Here is an 18009-nt window from a genome sequence, read left to right as displayed (position 1 = left end):
CTAGATGATTTTGCAACTTATCTCTTAAAACAGATTATTTGACAAAACTTAATCTACTTCTTTAATTTAAATAAAAGGACAATTGAGAAAACAAAGTACTCATTTTTCAAAGTTAAGTTGTCTTATTGTGTGCATTATTTAAAATCTGACAAAAGGTAGTAAAAACGAATTTATAAATTCTGGACTTAAAATAAGTCAACCGAGTAATAAACTCAGGTGGTCTTGATCAGAGCAAAAATGAACACTGCATGAATATAAAGATAATAGAATATAATAGTTCTCCTCAATCGTTGCCTTAGACCCAATTTTAGCCATCAACAAAGCTCTTGCCACTAGTTTAATTTAAGCTCGAATTCTTTCCGAGCCATCTTAATTCTCTATTGTTTCAAGGAGCACAGAGCAAGCGTTGTCATGGCAAACTCCTCTCGGATTTGATCCCAACTCAATTCATAGCCCAAATCGAGAGGCGAAAGCCGAGAGCCTGCCGCAAACTTTATGTCCGAGTTTCCCAATGCAGCGGTCAGTATTTCATATGCACGTGGCCATGTTCTTGTTTATGAGAAACCGTATCTATGTACTCGTGTCCGTATCTGTATCTGTGTATTTGCATTTGTGTCTGCCCCGCACACACCCACACACACACACACACACACAACCGTATACTCAGGAGACTACAGTACGTATACGTAACATGCAACTATTGCATCCCCATGCTTATTGAAAGCGAGCCAGGGCGAAATGCTTCGTCCTTATGGTCAGCATCGTCCTGCAAACTCACAGCCTGTCCCCTTCGGTCCAGACTGACTCTGAGTCCTGGACCATTGGTGACCGTTGGCCAAATTTAGCATGGTTGCTTTCATTGTACCAACCATTGCGTCCCCACAGTGCTTTCTATTTAGTTCAGAGCCCGAGTTCAGAGCACAGACTTCCTCACTCAGAGCCCGCTCAGCTGCCGTGGCAATCAGTGAACTGCTGCCCAAAGCTCTTACTATTACTATGCGACGATGGCACCAGCTCCACCTCCAGTTCCGATTCTCCACCAAGCAGTGTGCAGCACTCTCCTCTAACCAAGGGGCCTGGCTTTGTTGCATTGTTGCTTCTTTGTTGTCGCCATGGCAATAGATGAATACACTGAACGAAAATAATCAAAAAAAAATTTTAAAATATAGAACCTTTGAATATATGACTTCTGTTAGCCAATCTATAATGTCCAGAACACCATTTAAAAGTCGAAGAGTACGATCTTAATAATTTATGTATTTTAAATATTTTAAATCTTTATCAATAATTAGTATAACTAACATATTGAACTTTTATTTGTATATATAAAGATAATTTCTACGTACCAAACTTCATCAGAAAACGAAATCTTTGAAAATGTATTAGCTTGTTTGCTTACATAATGAACATGACAACCCTGGCTAGGACTAACCTAACGATATATTCGTTTTGCGATGGGTGAGATAAATGAAGCATTTCCATTAGCTTGATGACTAAGCACCCACATTCAGAATTCGTAATGAACTGCGCTGCGAAACGTGGCAACCCTGGCTAAGCTCTGCATAGAAGTTCGCGAGACTGGAGACTACAGTTTCGTCATGAATTTATTCGCTTCCTGGCTGGAGGGGGCAATCCTTTTGTGCCTTTCCAACACTATGCACACTCCGGCACTATGAGTTACACTCTGTTTTTAGTCGCGTCCCTATAACGCCCCCCAGCCACTCCCCTTCATCATTTTCCAGACCCAGACCCAGCCCCCCTTCGACTCGGCTTACTGACAGTTCAATTGTGGCGCCATCGTAGTTGTCGGCATACACAATGCCACACAGAGGCAAACTAGACGAACGAAATTTATGCGGCTCCAACTCAGCCCAAAAAGCAGCACACAACACAGCGAACAGCACACCGAGTCCAATCCAATCCAAGCCGTAGAACCAGCCAGAACCGGAGTCGAGTCAGAGTCAGAGTCAGAGCCAGAGCCAGAGCTACCAGCCATAGTCGAACCAAAACGAACCGAAATTTGGCCCGTTCCCATTCCCATTTCCATTCCCATTTCCATTTCCATTCCCAGTCCCGAGTCTCCGTCCCATTTCGTTGCCCGCTCCCACTGTGCCCTAGCATCGTGTCACTGCTCATGGAGCAGCAACGGCAACGGCAACAGCAACAGCAACAGCAACAGCAACCACCCAGCAAAAACAGCACCCAGTTCTTCATTCGCATTCGCAGTACACCCCATTGCCATTTCGTTATTTGTACGGATCGTCGGCGTTGTCGAACCGTCGACCGTCGACTGTCGACTGTCGACCGACGAACCCACTTACTCACCAACCCACCATTCCCACCCACTGACTCACTCACTAACCCACTCTACGACTCCCTCCACCCACTTTGGGTGGGTTTTGTGTGTGTGTGTTTGGCTGATGTCGTAGTCAGATAGATTAAATCGATGGAAATGTAGGACTGTATACACATACACACCTAACACACACAGATACACACGTTCAAGCTGAGATACAGATACACACAGAGGCAGTCATCTAACGAACGAAACGAATGTTCGCTGGTGTTGTTGTTGCTGCGGCAAAATACAGCAACGACAACAGCAACAACAAGGGCAGGCAACGCATCACAGCAGCAACGGCAACAGCAGAGGCGTTTGCATCAAAGGGGATTCAAATCGGAAAACTGCAATATTTTTACTATATTTAATTTAAATCCGGCTTAAAAAATTGTTTGTGATTTAACGCTTTACAAACTGTTTTCATACTTTTTTTTTAACTATTTCCTATTTATTTAACAGACAATAAACGTTATTGACAGAAATCTGGTTGTGAAACAAACAATATGTTTTTCACCTTTAAGAAAATCGAGTTGAATGATTCGCTAACATATTTAGTGATATTTGTTTATCGAAAAAAAGGTTTTCTTAAGAAAAAAGCATGGTGAAAATTATATGGGTGCTGCTTCAAATAAAAACCTTTTAGAACGGAAATATTGGCCACCTAGTTTTAATTAGTTGTAATTAACACTTGTTTTTAGTATAATTTATGACTGATTAAAGCTTATTACAGGCCAACGGGTCTTTTTGAAATACGCAAATGGAATAGAAGATTATTTGAGCCCCTTTCCAGGATCCATCTTTGCATCAACCCCTTTTAAATCCACGCCCCTGGCTTACCGCATTTTCAGTTTTGTTTGCCTTCATATGCTTACTTATAGATGTGTGTTTATATGCCCGGGGTGTGTGTGTGTCTCTGTTCATATAAATGCATATGTATTTGAGTATATCATACATGTATATAAAAGCCAGCAATTGTATGTGTAAGCTGTGGCATATACAGTGAAAGCTCTCACTAATGCCTTGATGGTGGCTCTCAGGTGGAATACTTTCCCGAGATCCCCCCAATAAATGCGAACCCATTTCGAAATTAGAGATACCTCCGTAGAACTCTTTCAACTTTTCTATGGGGTAACTCGAACGAAAAAGCGAGGGTGACTCTAGGCCAATGTCCACTGTGGCCGAGTGGGGTGGATAAGCCTCGAAAACAAAATCATCAAACCGGGCACTCAACCCCCAGCCAGCCAGCTGAACGAAAGAGACGGGCTGCACGGGATGCGGTGTGGACACGGCTCGAGTCGGGCAAGAGAAGCGCGTAGAAAGGCCTGTGGCAGAAATGAAATATCAATAAATGATTAACATTTCGGGCAATCAGGAGAATTTTATTAGAAACACAAAATTATTAAAGCCTTCCCTAGGCAAAGATAGTTAAGGCTTTAATGATGCATGTTTGGCAATAGAAAGGGGTGAGTTGCCAACATAATGCCATACTGTGGATTAGTGGATCTGTTCCTAAAATTGAAGTTATATTGTCTATTTCAGTAAGGATCAGTGTAGTTAAATTACCATACAGATGTCTCTTAGTCTGTGACTATTAGATCAACCAATACTTTTAATCTTTAAGTCTAAACTCATTGTAATCATAGATTATCATAAATCTTAATTTAAGTATAAAAAAAAGTTGTGAACCTAAAAAATTGTAAAACTGTTGTATATATTGTTTACGAGTCACTTTATGTTATTGAGTTGTTGTTAATGGAATATCGACCATTTTAAATATTTAATAAAATACACCCTTTGTATTTATTGCAAGGTGTTTATAATTGTTAGTTAACATTCATATATTGTATATATTATATTTAAATATTACTTATTTCCTTATAAGGGTCATATGTCCATTTATTTGTTTATTTTAAAAGCTATATTTTTTCATATTATCTATGATCTGTCAGTTCTTCAAGCTATCCTATTTATCTAACCATCTGAACTGTCAAGCTTGTGGGCAGCTTATACCACCACGTTCTGTGAGCCAGTTCTAGATTACCGGAGATCCCTCGCTGCTAAAGAACTATTTCTCCCATCTATCTCTATATGTACCGTCTATCACCCTTCGGTAACCCCAGGCAATGCATATTTGAACTTTTTTTTTTTTTTGCTAGAGCGGACAGAGCCAAAGGCGACTGATGGTGCCCCAACGTAGTCCCTGCCCCTGCCCCTGCCCTTGCCCCAGCTCCTGTCCCCCAACCCATGGCCCTGCCACTTCAGGCTGAGTCCCCTTAGACTGAGTCTGCGACTGAGACAGACCACAGACTCCGTCTTCGACCTTTCGTAGACAAAGCAGAGCCGCAACTGGCGGCAATAACCACGCGACAACAACGGCGCTCGTCGACGGTGACGCTGTCGCTGCTGAGACTCGTTAATGTTGCTGATACCATAGGTTGCCATTGCCGTTGCTGTTGTTGCTGCTTTGGATTCTGTTCCTCTGCTGGTAATGGTGCTGGTTCTAGTGCTGGTGCTTCTGCCGCTGCCACTGCCACTGCGATGTTGTAAAAGTTTTGCGCACAAATCAGCAGCACAGCCAAAGGATACGCAAAGTGTATGGAATAACAGCGCCAACAACATCAGCACACTGCGCCATAAATTAGTGAACTTCTCGATTCAAAAATCTTTTATCCTTCAAACAGATATTGTGTGAAAGAAAGAATTTCTCTTCACAGAATGTTTCAGCTATATGTTTGAGCTTAAAAATCTTTGTAATTGTAATTTCATAATTAAGAGCATTATTACATTACAAAACATATTGAGATTTTCATTATAAGTTTACCCAACTTTTATTTGTCACGAGACGGTATACTTTCCAGCTTGATTAAGCGGAATATCAACTAGTTACTTCATATTTTTATCCGACTTGTCAATATAATCATGTACATAATTTTGAAAAATACAGTTAATAAATAAATCTTAATCTATTGGATAATTGTTAAAGATGAAATTTAACCTCAATAGACATAACACTTATCATAGTAATAGCTAGTAATAATTCTGATAATTAGTTCAGTAAATCAGCAATATGTATTTCTGTGTTTAGGACACAATTTTCTTTTGAGTGAAAATGGCATTTTCAGAGCTTGGCGCTCGAAGGCGAACAATGGATGCCACAGCCGCCAGAGCGGCCAACATCGTTAGAGCTTTAACCAGCCCCCTTTTACTAGCCGCCCATTACCACTTCGCTGCCCCCCTTGCAATTCCCCATCCCCCTGCCCTTCCCCCTTCAATAACCCCTTTTTGCCAATTTCGAGGCTGCGCTGCGTCGCACAATTTTCAATGCGCTCTTGCCTCGAAACGGTGGAAAATGCGCGTCCGTTGTTAGTCGGAAAACGTCGTCATCCGTCGACGGTTGTTTTGGCTGCCTTTGGACCAGGAGTTTTCCGCCAGCAGAGGCAGCAGCAGAGGCATCGACAGCGGCTGCGGCAGAGCCAGAAATCTGGCTTTAGTTTTTGGCTTGGTAGCAAAACTTCGGCTCCCACTTCGGCTTGGCTCTCGCAAAAGATAGATAGAGAGAGAGATGGGGAGGTGGGAGTTGGGAGGTGGGTTGGTAACTGTCGGAGAACTTGGCCAAAACAAAGAACCTCCCAGCTCTCTACCACTCCCCGACTCTCTCTCTCTCTCTCTCTCTCTCTCTGTTTGTGTGTGAGTGTGCAGCGAAGCAAGCAAAGCAATCAGCAGTCAGCGGGGTCAGAGAGTGAGAGGGGAGGATGCCTAAGCCGACGCCTTGCCACCCGAACCACCCACTTTTATCAGTCAGCGAAAGGTCGTTCGGCACTGTGGTCGCCTCGCTCCGAAAAGCACCTGACTCGCCAGCAGCAGATAAGAATGGGCGAGATCAGGTGCGTCGTTACGCTGACACTCCTCGTAATGAATAAACATATTATGAGCACAAGCGATCGTCTTCGAGCTGATTAGATTTTAATTTACGTTCCTTTGATATAGGAAAACAAAGATAATTCAATACTTTCTATATTTTAGAGAATATATTTAATGTTTTTTTTACTAATTGTATAACAATTTTTAAGTTATCAAGGCATATCTACAACTACCTTATATTAGATCATTTAATTTAGAATTTTATAACTACCACAATGAAATTTATAAATTTTTAACAATAACATTTTTAATTTTATATATTTGTTTTTAAAACTCTACTTATATTGCATTTAACATAATTTTTTAGTTCAATGTTACCCTTCGGTTTGTACCACAAGCTTAAATTCGGAACTTTGGCATATCAATCATACGCAGTGTGACCGCCATTTGACACATAGATAATATAGATGGTTCTTGAATAATATATCTTGGCTAAATATATTCTTACATTTTATGTTCTTAAATTATTTATTTAAGAGTGAACTTATGTTGTTTAGAATATATTTGAGCACATTGGGTAACCAACAACACTTTAAACAAATATAGTTTATTAAAAAGTTTTTATATCCTTTTAGGAAATTCAACGAACTTTCTGCTCCTATAAGCTTAAATACTTGAGAACCGAATTTATTTATTTCTAAATATTTTATTTGAGCTAAAAAAAACTCTCATAGAAAACTCCTTTATAGCGATCATAAAATCTCTTGCCATTTCTAAAATCCAAAAATATCGATCCCCCATTGCTAACATAAGCGCAATAGTATCGATAAAATCGCTCGGCATCGATTAGAAACCGTTAGGCGCCAATCACAATTATCGACTTTATGAAAACGAGCAAAGCGTCCAAAGCAAACCAAAGCAAGCCCAACCGAACATAGCCAATACCAAGCCGAATCGAACCGAGCCAAGTCGAGTTGCCTTTGTTTGTTGGTCGGGCCCACTAAAATAGTTCAGGAAATGATGAAAAAGAGGAGTTCGGGAGGGAGGTAGGTGGGTAGGTAGGTAGGTGATATTTGGAGCATCATGGGATTGGGATTGGGCCTGTGGCTTTTGCCCGCTTCTGTCCCAACGTGGCGGCTTTCCACAGCGCAACTGAAGGTACGAAAATACGAGTCGGAAAAGCTGGCAACAACAACGCGAGCGATGTGTGCGCATGTGGCAGGGTTGCCAGCCGCTCAGAGAGTTTTCCAGCCTCGGTGGCGGCAACTCTGGCCGCCCGGCTGTCGAGTGGTTTTGGCCTGGCCGAAAGCGTTCAGTACGAACTCTGCACTTCGCACAACAAGACGCCAAGCGACCAGCGACGACGACGCCAAAGGCGCTCGGCCAAAGCCACAGAGCCCGAGCAAAAACTACGTAAATTTTCCACAGCCATTTTCCCCATTTTTCCCAGTCGAACAGCGGCAGCAAAAGCATCGGACCAGCGGTCTGTGTGTGTGTGTGCCAGTGAGTGTGTGTTTTGTGTGTGCAATAGTGAATTGTTCTTGGACCGGCGATCGAGTCGCCCATCCCCCGCAAAACCCCGCAAAAATGTGGAGCTGGGGCTGAAGCACACCGCCGAACCCAAAACAAACCAGCGACTCAGAAAAAGGCGCCAAATTTAGATTAACGCCAGCCGAGATTACCTCCTCATTACCCTGCAGGAAACCATGAAAATGTGGACCGAATCCAATGTGAGTAGATCGTGATAAGATTAAGTCCTTATCTTACTGCCCCCACATTAAGTAGCGCCCTTGATCTTGTTTATTAATAGGTCCGCAATTTCTTGTCATTTGTTTTTTGTTTAGCATTAATTGCACTGAACAAGACGCATTGTTAATATTAACTATTAGATTCTTGTTTAACATTGTTTTCTGAGCTTGGGCAAATTTCTAGAACTAAGAGCCCATTTACAATATTATTAAAAAAAATTAAGTTGAAAAATATCATATAAAACATGGATGGTGATTTAAGCTTTTGACAGTGATTAGCTGTAATACTTTTATTATTGTATTACATTTTAAGTAACGTTTGAAGCATTGATAACAGTAAGTTCAGAGTCAACAAACCAGTAGGTATTAAAATATGGGTTGTCAAAATAAAGAAAAGCTTATTTTTAAACCATTAGATAAACTACGTTTTTTAATAGTTTTGTTGTTAAAAACAACAGTTTTTAAAAATAAAATAATTTTGGAAGATTTTTAAAAGTATAACACTTAAAACATCCTATTATCAATCTGCAGCATCCAAATATTTATTGCTGTGTATGATTGCATATGAGTACATGTGCCTCAGCCATCTGAGGTGCATTCGCTATCTTTGTTTTGATTCTTGAGTTTCTTCTATCGGCATTTATGTTTTGTGCGCGTGTTTCTTTTGCCGTTTACCGGCGAAACCAATTGAAAAGCCATTTGGCTACGGCCGGGAAATGCTCAATGGATTGGTCAGGGGCGTGACAAGGGGGGTGCGGTTAGGAGGATGGGGGCTTCAGCAAGGCAGCACGCATATCCATGTGGGGCATTCGTAGTAGGCACGCACAGCACGCGTCGTCAGCTAGCCATTTCCCCCCCAAACCGCCCGGTTCTCAATGCCCGATTCCGATTCGATTTCCATTCCCAAGTTGGGGTCTTAAGCCCCCTCCTCCCCCCACCCTCTTCAAGCCCCCTTTTCGCAATCGAAGCCAAGTAAACAAAAGCCAACAACAGCAAGGTTTTTTCATTCTCTTTGTTTTCTTTCTTTATTTCTACCGCTTGCAGCAATTAAATGAAAGTTTTTGTGATGATGGACGACGTGAAGGAGCGGGGGGCAGGGGGCGATGGGCGATGGAAGGGGGTCCTTCAGAAAGAGGAGGCGTAGAAGCCGGCGAGCAAAACAAAAACTGTAAAAATGTCATATGCGTCGACGGGGGGTGGCTAACGCCTGGGGGCGGTACGGGTGCCTTGGACCCTGTAAAGTGCATTGGCATTTAAGATTCATTGCAGGCCTCTGTTCGAAGTTCCCAACAAATAAAACACAAAAGGGGAAAGGAAATTTATTGAAATAAACTTGACCCACAATTTGGCCAAAAGTGTTCAACGCTAGCAGATATGCTGCCTTTGAAAAAATTGTTTGATTTTATTGCATACTACAAATATGATAGGTACAAATGTTATTTTTCTTTGTTCGTTGAAAGATACAAGTAATAATTTAATTTATTTTGAAGTAATTTTCTGCCTTTAAAAACGATGTGTCCAATTTAAGCCGTTTATATAAAATATTTTTTGACCGACTTTTGAAATATTTTTGTATTTTTCCCTACTATTTTATTTGGTTTTAAACAAGTTTTAATTGATTCAAAAAAAAAGTATCCATTTTGTTTTTTATTTATCACAAATATTTCTTTTTAGTTCTAATTAATTAAGCTATGAGGTAAAATAAACGTTGAATTACCAGTTTCCCCTTTGGGAAAGTCTGCTGTTTAAAAGTCTACAGATTTGCTCCTGCTCCACATTAATGAATAACCAGCGTAGAGGTCGTAAGACGGTAAATCAACAATAAATACACTTACCACTCCACTCTTACCAACTTACGCACACACACACACACTCTCCTGTAAAGGAATCCACTTGTCCTTGACACAGTGACGTACCAAAGTCCGAACGTTGTATAATAATAGCATCATGACTTGCGCTTGTTCCGCTTCTTTGTGGGCGGGGGCAGGGGCGGACACCCCAGCAACTCATTTTCATTATCGGTCCCATGTAAATGCCCGTCGCATACCTTAGGTCAGTTTCCGAATCATAAAAAAGGCACAGCAGCCGACGGCGGGCAAACCCTTTTTTCAGGGTTTTAAATACAGGGGGACATCTCTTGCTCGAACCACAACAGTCTGATGAATAAACAATTCACGGAATTTAGACATTGGGTTCTTCATTACCATATTATTCTGTAAAAGTTTTTATTGAATATAAAATATAATAACAGTTACTGTTTTTTAAAAGGGTATATTTTCACTTAAAAATATTCAAAAAGAGAAAAAAAAGTTCACAACACTTACACTAATTTATTGAGTTGGAAAAGTTTTGTTTTTGAACCAGTGATAAAGGCTTAGTCAAGATATTCCTTAAACAAATATGTAATGTCGCAAAAACAGAACTCAAAATGTGTAATTTTTATAAAATTATAAATAAAAAGTATTGTTTTTTAAAATGTTATAGTAACTTCAAAAGTGTTAAGGACATTGATATAAATATTTCTGTGTTTAATCGATTTCGAGGTATGTATATGATCGGGTATTTGGTATGTGATATAAGGAAAAGATATGAATTAGATATGTAGATGTAGACTTGTGCCCGAATTCGATTTAGTGGCGTTTGACTGTATAACGGTTTTATGCGTATTTACCATTACGCTTTCAATGGGCAATAATAATGGGCAGTGCTGCTCTTCTTCTTCCTCTTGCGGCTGGCCATAATTTATTGGCCACTTGTTTCTAAGCGACGGCAGAGCAGAGTCAACCTGCCGTCATGAATGAACGAGAGTGAGTGGGTGGGAGAGGGAGGGGGTGAGTGACTGGCTGAAAGAGTGAGTGGAATGCCACTCGCTAATAAGCATCAAGAGCACAGACACAAAAGGGCAAAAGCAAAAGCAAAAAGCAAGAGTCAACAATAACCGCTGCAAGAGGGACGGAGATGGAGGTAGGCTGGCAGCACGTGCTAAGCACATTTAACGACAACTACAACAACAACAAAGAGCGGCCACAAAAACGATTAAATTAAAAACCAAAACAAACTAAAGAAACGGCACCGAGCAGCGCTGCCGACGTCGACGTTACGGTCGCAGCGCAGTCGACGCCAACGCCGCAAGGAGGGAGATACAAAAACAATGTTGAGTACACAAGGCACACACAAAAATAAAAGAAAAATAATAAAAATAAGGCAACGACGAAGCCAGCGCGCATAATAAACGTCAATTTAAAAATGCTAAAAGCTCGCGACGCTGACAGCGCAGTCGACCCAAGCCGGCGACAATAATAATAATAAAAAAACCAAGAAAAAACCAAGGGAATCGCCGAAAGTTAAGAAGTAAACACAGGCACTTATACACACACACACACAAACACAGTGACACACGGAGAGCAATAAAAAATAACCCTTTTTCCGGTTTTTGTTTTGCTTTGCAGTTTCTAATCAAGAGGAAATACATGAAAGCGGCAAAAATGCCGCTACTTTTTTCGGTGTGGAGTGGGCAGCGACAGCGAGATTTCTTTTTTGGCATTTAGCATAGGGAAACCCCGCAATCCTTTTTATATTGCGCGAAACATCGGCACAAGAGGGAAACTGAAAACAAATTGACACTCTCATAAGAGCTCTAGTTCTAGTTCTATTTAAAGTGAGTGTTTTCTTGGTGAGTGTAACTCAAAAGTCAGTTGGAAAGAAAGGGTCGGTACAAACAAATTGTGAAGTAGTCGTCGGCTCCTTACAAGTTTTCCATTCTTAAGTTTAATTTCATGTAAAACTGTTGGTAAAGTTACTATCAATTTGATTGATAACAGCTTACTTTTAAGGCTTTTTTTTAAGAAGGTATTTAGCATGGTTATTATTTTATAACATTAATTCTTTAGGGCTATGTTTTAGTTTTCTAAAGTAAGACGAAAAAAAACGCGAAACATTTGTTGGACAAAATTTCAAAGAGGTATGCCGTCGGTAAAGCATAATCTGAACTTGTTATATAAATTATAAAATTGGCAATCTCTAGATACCAGATTGACTAAAATGATACACGAACAAGGGAACTGTTATAATGAAGAGCACTGGCGCGATTAGATCAGCTGTCCGTGGCATTCATTGAGCACTTTTTCAAAGCCAAATATTTACTACGAGTCACACATACGGTCACGCGAGAGCTCACTATCAACCCACGCCGATTATTCAGTGGCAATAAAAACAATAAAAATCATCTCTCAGCCATTTACATAACGATCAAAACAAAAGCCCCGCACGGCCACAGCTGATTGGGGTAGGGTCGAGTAGCAGTCACATTCACATTCACATTCACGTTCGATGCCGGGTGTCATAAATAATTTCGATTTGACTTATATTATTAGCTAAATAAATATGAATGAAAAAAAAAGCGCAGAGCAGAGCAGTAAAAAAATAAGGCAGACGGAAACAAACAAACAATCAACGGCTAGAAAGAGGCATGAAAATTGGTTGAGTGAATGAAATGAAAGACAAAGCGGCGCCAACATCAGCGTCGACGTCGGCAGCGCTGCTTAGCGTGAGAAAACCCATTCAAATTGTCAAACACAAATGTCTACGTAATGATCGGCCCCCAATAAATGACAATCGAATTGGAATGAATGAACGAAAGCAGCGGGTGAGCGAACGAGAACGAAAGTGCGATTCCAATTACGACACCAAAAGCAGAATCGCATGAGGAATACAAATGGGTCAGAAGAGCGACGAAGTCGAGCACCCCCGAAACTGTGGGCAATCGGGATCAAGAATGAAACTCCAAAGTGTTCAAAAACGTTCACTTTATTAGTTACAAATAACCCACATATTGAACCCTTTTATTAAAAAACGAGGTGACCTTAACATTAAACCCAAATCGCTTACCGAACAAAATACTTTTTAAGATGATAACTTATAAAAGAAATAAGAAATAATGAATTTAACGAACAACAAATAGGCTTAAACTTACTCACAACATTGATTTAAATCAGGCACACTTATTTTATTACTATCCAAATTATAAAAGAACAAACCTTTGCATTATAAAACTAAATGTTCTAACCTCAGTGAAAGTTATTTATCTTATACTTATTTTCTTTAGTTTTTATGTTGTTTATAAATGCTCCCACCAAGTAGGCGACTGTTAATCGACTGACTTTTCTTCACGTACACTACTGTGTGCAGCATCAAAAGGCTGAGTTGAAGTTGACAAGTCCACAAAGTCCGAAGTGTGCTCCTCTACACAGAAAGTGGGTCTTTAACCAAGTGCAATGGCATCGGCAAAAACAAAGAGAATTGCGCTAACCCCTCGCCCCATCCCCCAAAAAGCACGCCCCCTCTGACCACCCAACCCTTTGGCAGTACGAAGTGGCGTATCAAAACAAAAAAGGCGACGACAGCGTTTCACGTTCTGAGCACAATTAATAAATTATAGACGGCAGAGGAAACGCCAGAGACCAAAAGGCAAAGAGCAGCGCAGCGGCAGAACTATTGGCAGAGGCAGAGCAGTCGGCGGCGACTGCGGCAGAGCGGCCAGAGTCACGTGTAAAGCGGCGAAGCAAGTAATCAAAACAAAAACCGACAAAAAAAACGAATTTATCATTAAAATTAATCAGCAATTCAAAAACTGCAAGTGTGTGTTGTTGTTATTTGCCGTCTGAGTTGTTGCGGTTGGTTTAATAACCCGAAAATAATCGCGGGCGAGCAACAGAGATGCCAATAGTTGGCTCAAAGGAGAGGCAGTGGCAGCGACGTCGGCAGCGACGCCGGCAGCGAAACAGATGAAGTAGAGCAGACGTCGTCGTCGTCATTAAAACAACATAAAAAGTAATAAATAAATATGAGTACGGCCGAGAATGTGTGTGTGACAGGGAGAACGAACGACCTTCAACTTCCTACCCTCTTACCCCTGCCATAGCGACATAGACAGATAAACGGCACAGTGGTCGCTCGCAAATTAGAAGCTCTTGCCGCTCGAGTGTTTTTATTTGGCCAAACCTTCTACAAAGCCAAGGTCTACAGTTGACTTCATCTAACTTGTTGGAACCTTGTTTGAAGTATTTCCGAGGGTGATACACAATCGACCGATTTGGGGGACTTCCCCTAAGAATCTTTATTTTGCCTCCGCCAAAATAATAATTAAATTACAAAACTTTATATAAACAAAAAACAAACAAATCGAATTTTTCATTTTTAAATATTTGCTTTAAAGATTTTTCTCTTATAAAAAAAATCTTATTTTTAGTTGGAGGGCAGACATCAGTTTTCAGGGGATTGATCATATCATTAATTTTATATCAAGACTTCTCTGTAATATAAATACCCGCTTTTAAGATAGTTCATCATTTACATCATATTATAAAGCCTCGATTTAAAGAAATATCAGTCTGAAATTAAACGTCCTATGTTTTTATTTGATGGTATAGAAAAGTATTTTTTTATGTGAACTTTTACTTTTTAGCTCAAGTAGTTTGGATGTACCTGTAGCTAGTAGCTAATACTCTCAGGACTTAGTACTTAAGTATCCTTCTAAAAGCTTTTTACAACTGGGGATCCATGGTTTGGACTCAAATCCCAGCGTTATATTTCTATTCGCATGGGTTTTACTTCCGAGCGCCCACTGTAGCTTAGGTGGCATGTGATGGTGGCGCTACCTGTCCGCCTGTCTGTCAAGCGATGACATTGATAGCTTTAACTGTAAACGCAGAGCTGCAGGTCGAAGAGCTGCGACAGAGCGAGGGGGATATACGGATGGCACTAGCCAAAAGTCAGAGCGAGATGGCGGGCAATCGGCATAAATTAAAGGCGAATGCAACATGTGAGTCTGCCCAGTCGCAGTCTCAGATTTTTGGCGCTGCCAAGTGATTTGCATATATGCAAATCGCCCGCACACAATCCCCGGCCGACACTCACATATACACACAGTCTCAGCCGTTTCGGGATTGGGGCAAATGCACCTTGCAACGTCGCGAATTCGAACTTGTTTGGAGTCGCCTCGAAGAGAGCGCTCGCGTCAGTCGCCGAAGAACTTCAAAGCCAGCAGCATGTTGCATGCCATAAGCAAAAACAGTCATATAAAAAGAATCGCAATATAAACTCAACAACAACCGCAGAAGCACCAGCATCCACAATCCTTGGCAGCGGCAAATTAAACTAATAAGCGTAAAAGGAACAGCGAACCGATTGCAGCGCTGCAACTGCGACGCTAACATCGGCAGCGCTGCTTGGAGCCCAACTCTTGGACGGTCGAAATCCATTATAGCCCGAATCGGCAATCGCATTTCTTCCTTCGAGTGGCGCGGTTATGGAGCTCCAATCGAGCGCCCACTCCCAATCTATTTCCCATTCCCCAACTACCAGATGCACCTGAACAAATGATTAACAAAAAGTCAAAAATACTGGGAACACTAATATTATTATTTTTATGAGATATTTATGTTTATTTTTTATTTCAACTTTCGAATATACATTTTTATATAAAGTTAGATGGTTATCTAAAATTTTCACATTTTAACTTTAGCTAATTAAAAGGTAAAAACTTTAAAAATTAAAATTGGAAATGTCATGATAAATTCAAATGATACTTATAATGAATTTTTATTATAAACAACACTAGTATTTTAATGAGCTTTAATTACGAAACAAAAACATTTTATTAAAAATTATATTATTTTTGCTGCTTTTAAAAAGTTCGATCCCGAATTAAATTTTCCAGTGGAAAAATCATAAAACTAAAGTTGCATTGATGCTCCAAGCGTCCCCATTTTCTATACCCCGGCACCACGACCCGAAACGAACTGAACTGAACGTAACCAGCTTTTGGCCCTGGCCAAAACTCTAATCCGACAGGGACAACTCGGACGGGGCATGGGAATTGGCAGGGCTAGAGAGATTGGCCCGAAGGGGGGACAGGATGCCAGAGGGATAGGGGAGGGGGAGAATCATGCTAGGTGGGCGGCTGCATTGCGAACTTTCGGAAATTGAAACTGGCATTAGAAGAGTGGCATTGAAACCCAGCATTCGTAGAACAAACTGAATACTAAGGAGCTTAAACACATCTCTTCTCTCCGAGAAGATCTAATGATTCAATGCATTTTAAGTTCGGTCTATGCAAACAGTTATTGTCATATCAATAATGAGTATTTTCATTGCCTAATTTTCTGTGTTCAGCTGTGTACTGGGTTTCTATGTTTCTAGGTGTTTATAAGAATCTCGTAATAAACAATTTTTATTAAATATTATCGAACTAAGATAAAACGATTTCAAAAACTATAATAACAAAATAATGTTGTAAGCCAAGTATTTTTAGTTCTATATTAAAATAGCATAGTTAATAGCCATAGCGATTTCTATCAAAAGATTGGCTATCCACCAAAAACATTTGTCCCGAAGTCAGAACATTCCAAACAGTTCGGTATAAACATGAAGATCTATTCCCGTGATGCCCAAACCGGTGACCCAGAAACCAAACGAATGAACACTTAAACTAATAAAGGAACGAATGCAGAGCCAATCAACCAATGGGGAAGCCCATGATTAGTAATTTCAGGCCATCTCGATTCTTGGCTGCACCTGAACTCAGTTATCAATGGTGCGGCGGCCCCAGGAGAAGAGATCATATATACCCACGGAACCGATCATTTCGACAGTCGCCATTCCTCGCAAGCGTTCGGGCAAAAATAGCCAGCGCCGCCGAACGCAAACATTATTAATGCCTCTGTTGTTGTTTGGATAAGTTTTACTCAATCGCATCGAGTCATCCATCCAGTCCGCAGAGGCGAGGCGATGGAGAGAGCGAGCGGTCTCCAAAAATAATGCCAACAACAGTGCGCCGAGCACAAGGCCAACAGCTGGTCGCTCTAGTCTTTGGGGCCCGAATCTGAATCTGCGTCTTCATCGGCATCGACGGCATCGACGGCATCAGCATCCAACATCTCCGTGTCTGTCTCCTCAGTCCCGTCCAGTCCCGCCTCCTCTCTGTCCCCCTCTCAGTCCCCATCGGCGTCCATTCCGTTCGCTCTGTTTCGGCTCGGCGTTCCACATTCACATCGACATCCACACAGCAAACGTATCCACACTAAAATCCGCAAAAAACCTGCAGCACTCTTTACTCTAACCCGTGAAGAGGGTGTTTCAATATAAACCAAATGTTTGCAAACTTACTTGTGTAATTTTAATCATTCCAATATTATATTTGTCCTCTCGTTTTAATGTCTCAGATAGTGTAATAAGGTTAACTTTAAAAACTAATCCATCTGTAAATTGTTACATTACCTATGGGATATATGATGAATCTATTTTATTAAATTAACATTTAGAAAAATACTGACGCTACTAAATAAAAATCTTATCTTGGTAAAACAAATATCAAATATGTATATCATTCTTGGGCCAAATGCATGGGCGTCCATTTATCTATTGAGTTTGATGGTCTTTTTTTCATTTTCCTTTTCGATAGATCTAATTTATTAGTTTAATAAAAAAAAACAGGATCTTAAAAAGCTAATCCCACTTTACCGTTCAATCTATTTTCCCCTATTAAAATATGTACTTAGTTAATTACCAACAAATTTAGCTATTCTCAAAGCATTCGTTGAAATAGCAAACACCAAAGACCCGCAGTCTTTTGTGGTTATATTGAGAGTAATTGCAAAAGCCGATTGACTTATAGGGATTAAAAGTATTGCATTGAAGTACAGAATGATTTTAGTTATGCAATACCCTGTAAAGGGTGGCCGATGTAAAGTTCGCAAGGGTATTTAAAGTTTCGGCCGCATCGGTTAAACCTCCTTTTTGCTTATATCTCGAGTAACTAGCACAGGCAACAACAACAACAGCAGCACCAGCACCGAACATGTTCAAAGTTTCTCGGATGCGACGGCGACAACCAGCAACAACAACAAAAAAAAAAATAAAAAACCAAGAGCCGCCTCTGCCACACACTCGCATAAAATTTTAATACAAAAATGCTGCCAAACATTTGCCCACCCCCGCAGTAGCAGCAGAAACAGCGAGCGAGGCAGCAGCGGTGGCAGTGGCGCGGCAGAGACCATTACG

General features: G+C 40.7%; 1 protein-coding gene across 1 annotated transcript in view; it reads left to right on the top strand.

Moving 5' to 3' along the window:
* Positions 1-7518: 7518 nt before the first annotated feature.
* LOC128252791 (probable serine/threonine-protein kinase yakA) overlaps positions 7519-18009 on the top strand; it is a 36875-nt gene continuing 26384 nt past the window's right edge. The window contains 1 exon segment of the mRNA XM_052980837.1: positions 7519-7932. Coding sequence (XP_052836797.1) covers positions 7909-7932 — 24 coding nt within the window. The 5' untranslated portion in view covers positions 7519-7908.

The sequence above is a fragment of the Drosophila gunungcola genome, chromosome 3R (genome assembly GCF_025200985.1).
Source record: "Drosophila gunungcola strain Sukarami chromosome 3R, Dgunungcola_SK_2, whole genome shotgun sequence".
In the NCBI taxonomy this organism is placed as follows: domain Eukaryota; kingdom Metazoa; phylum Arthropoda; class Insecta; order Diptera; family Drosophilidae; genus Drosophila; species Drosophila gunungcola.
Note: the sequence above shows the minus strand (reverse complement) of the source record. Positions and strands in the feature narration are given on the sequence as shown.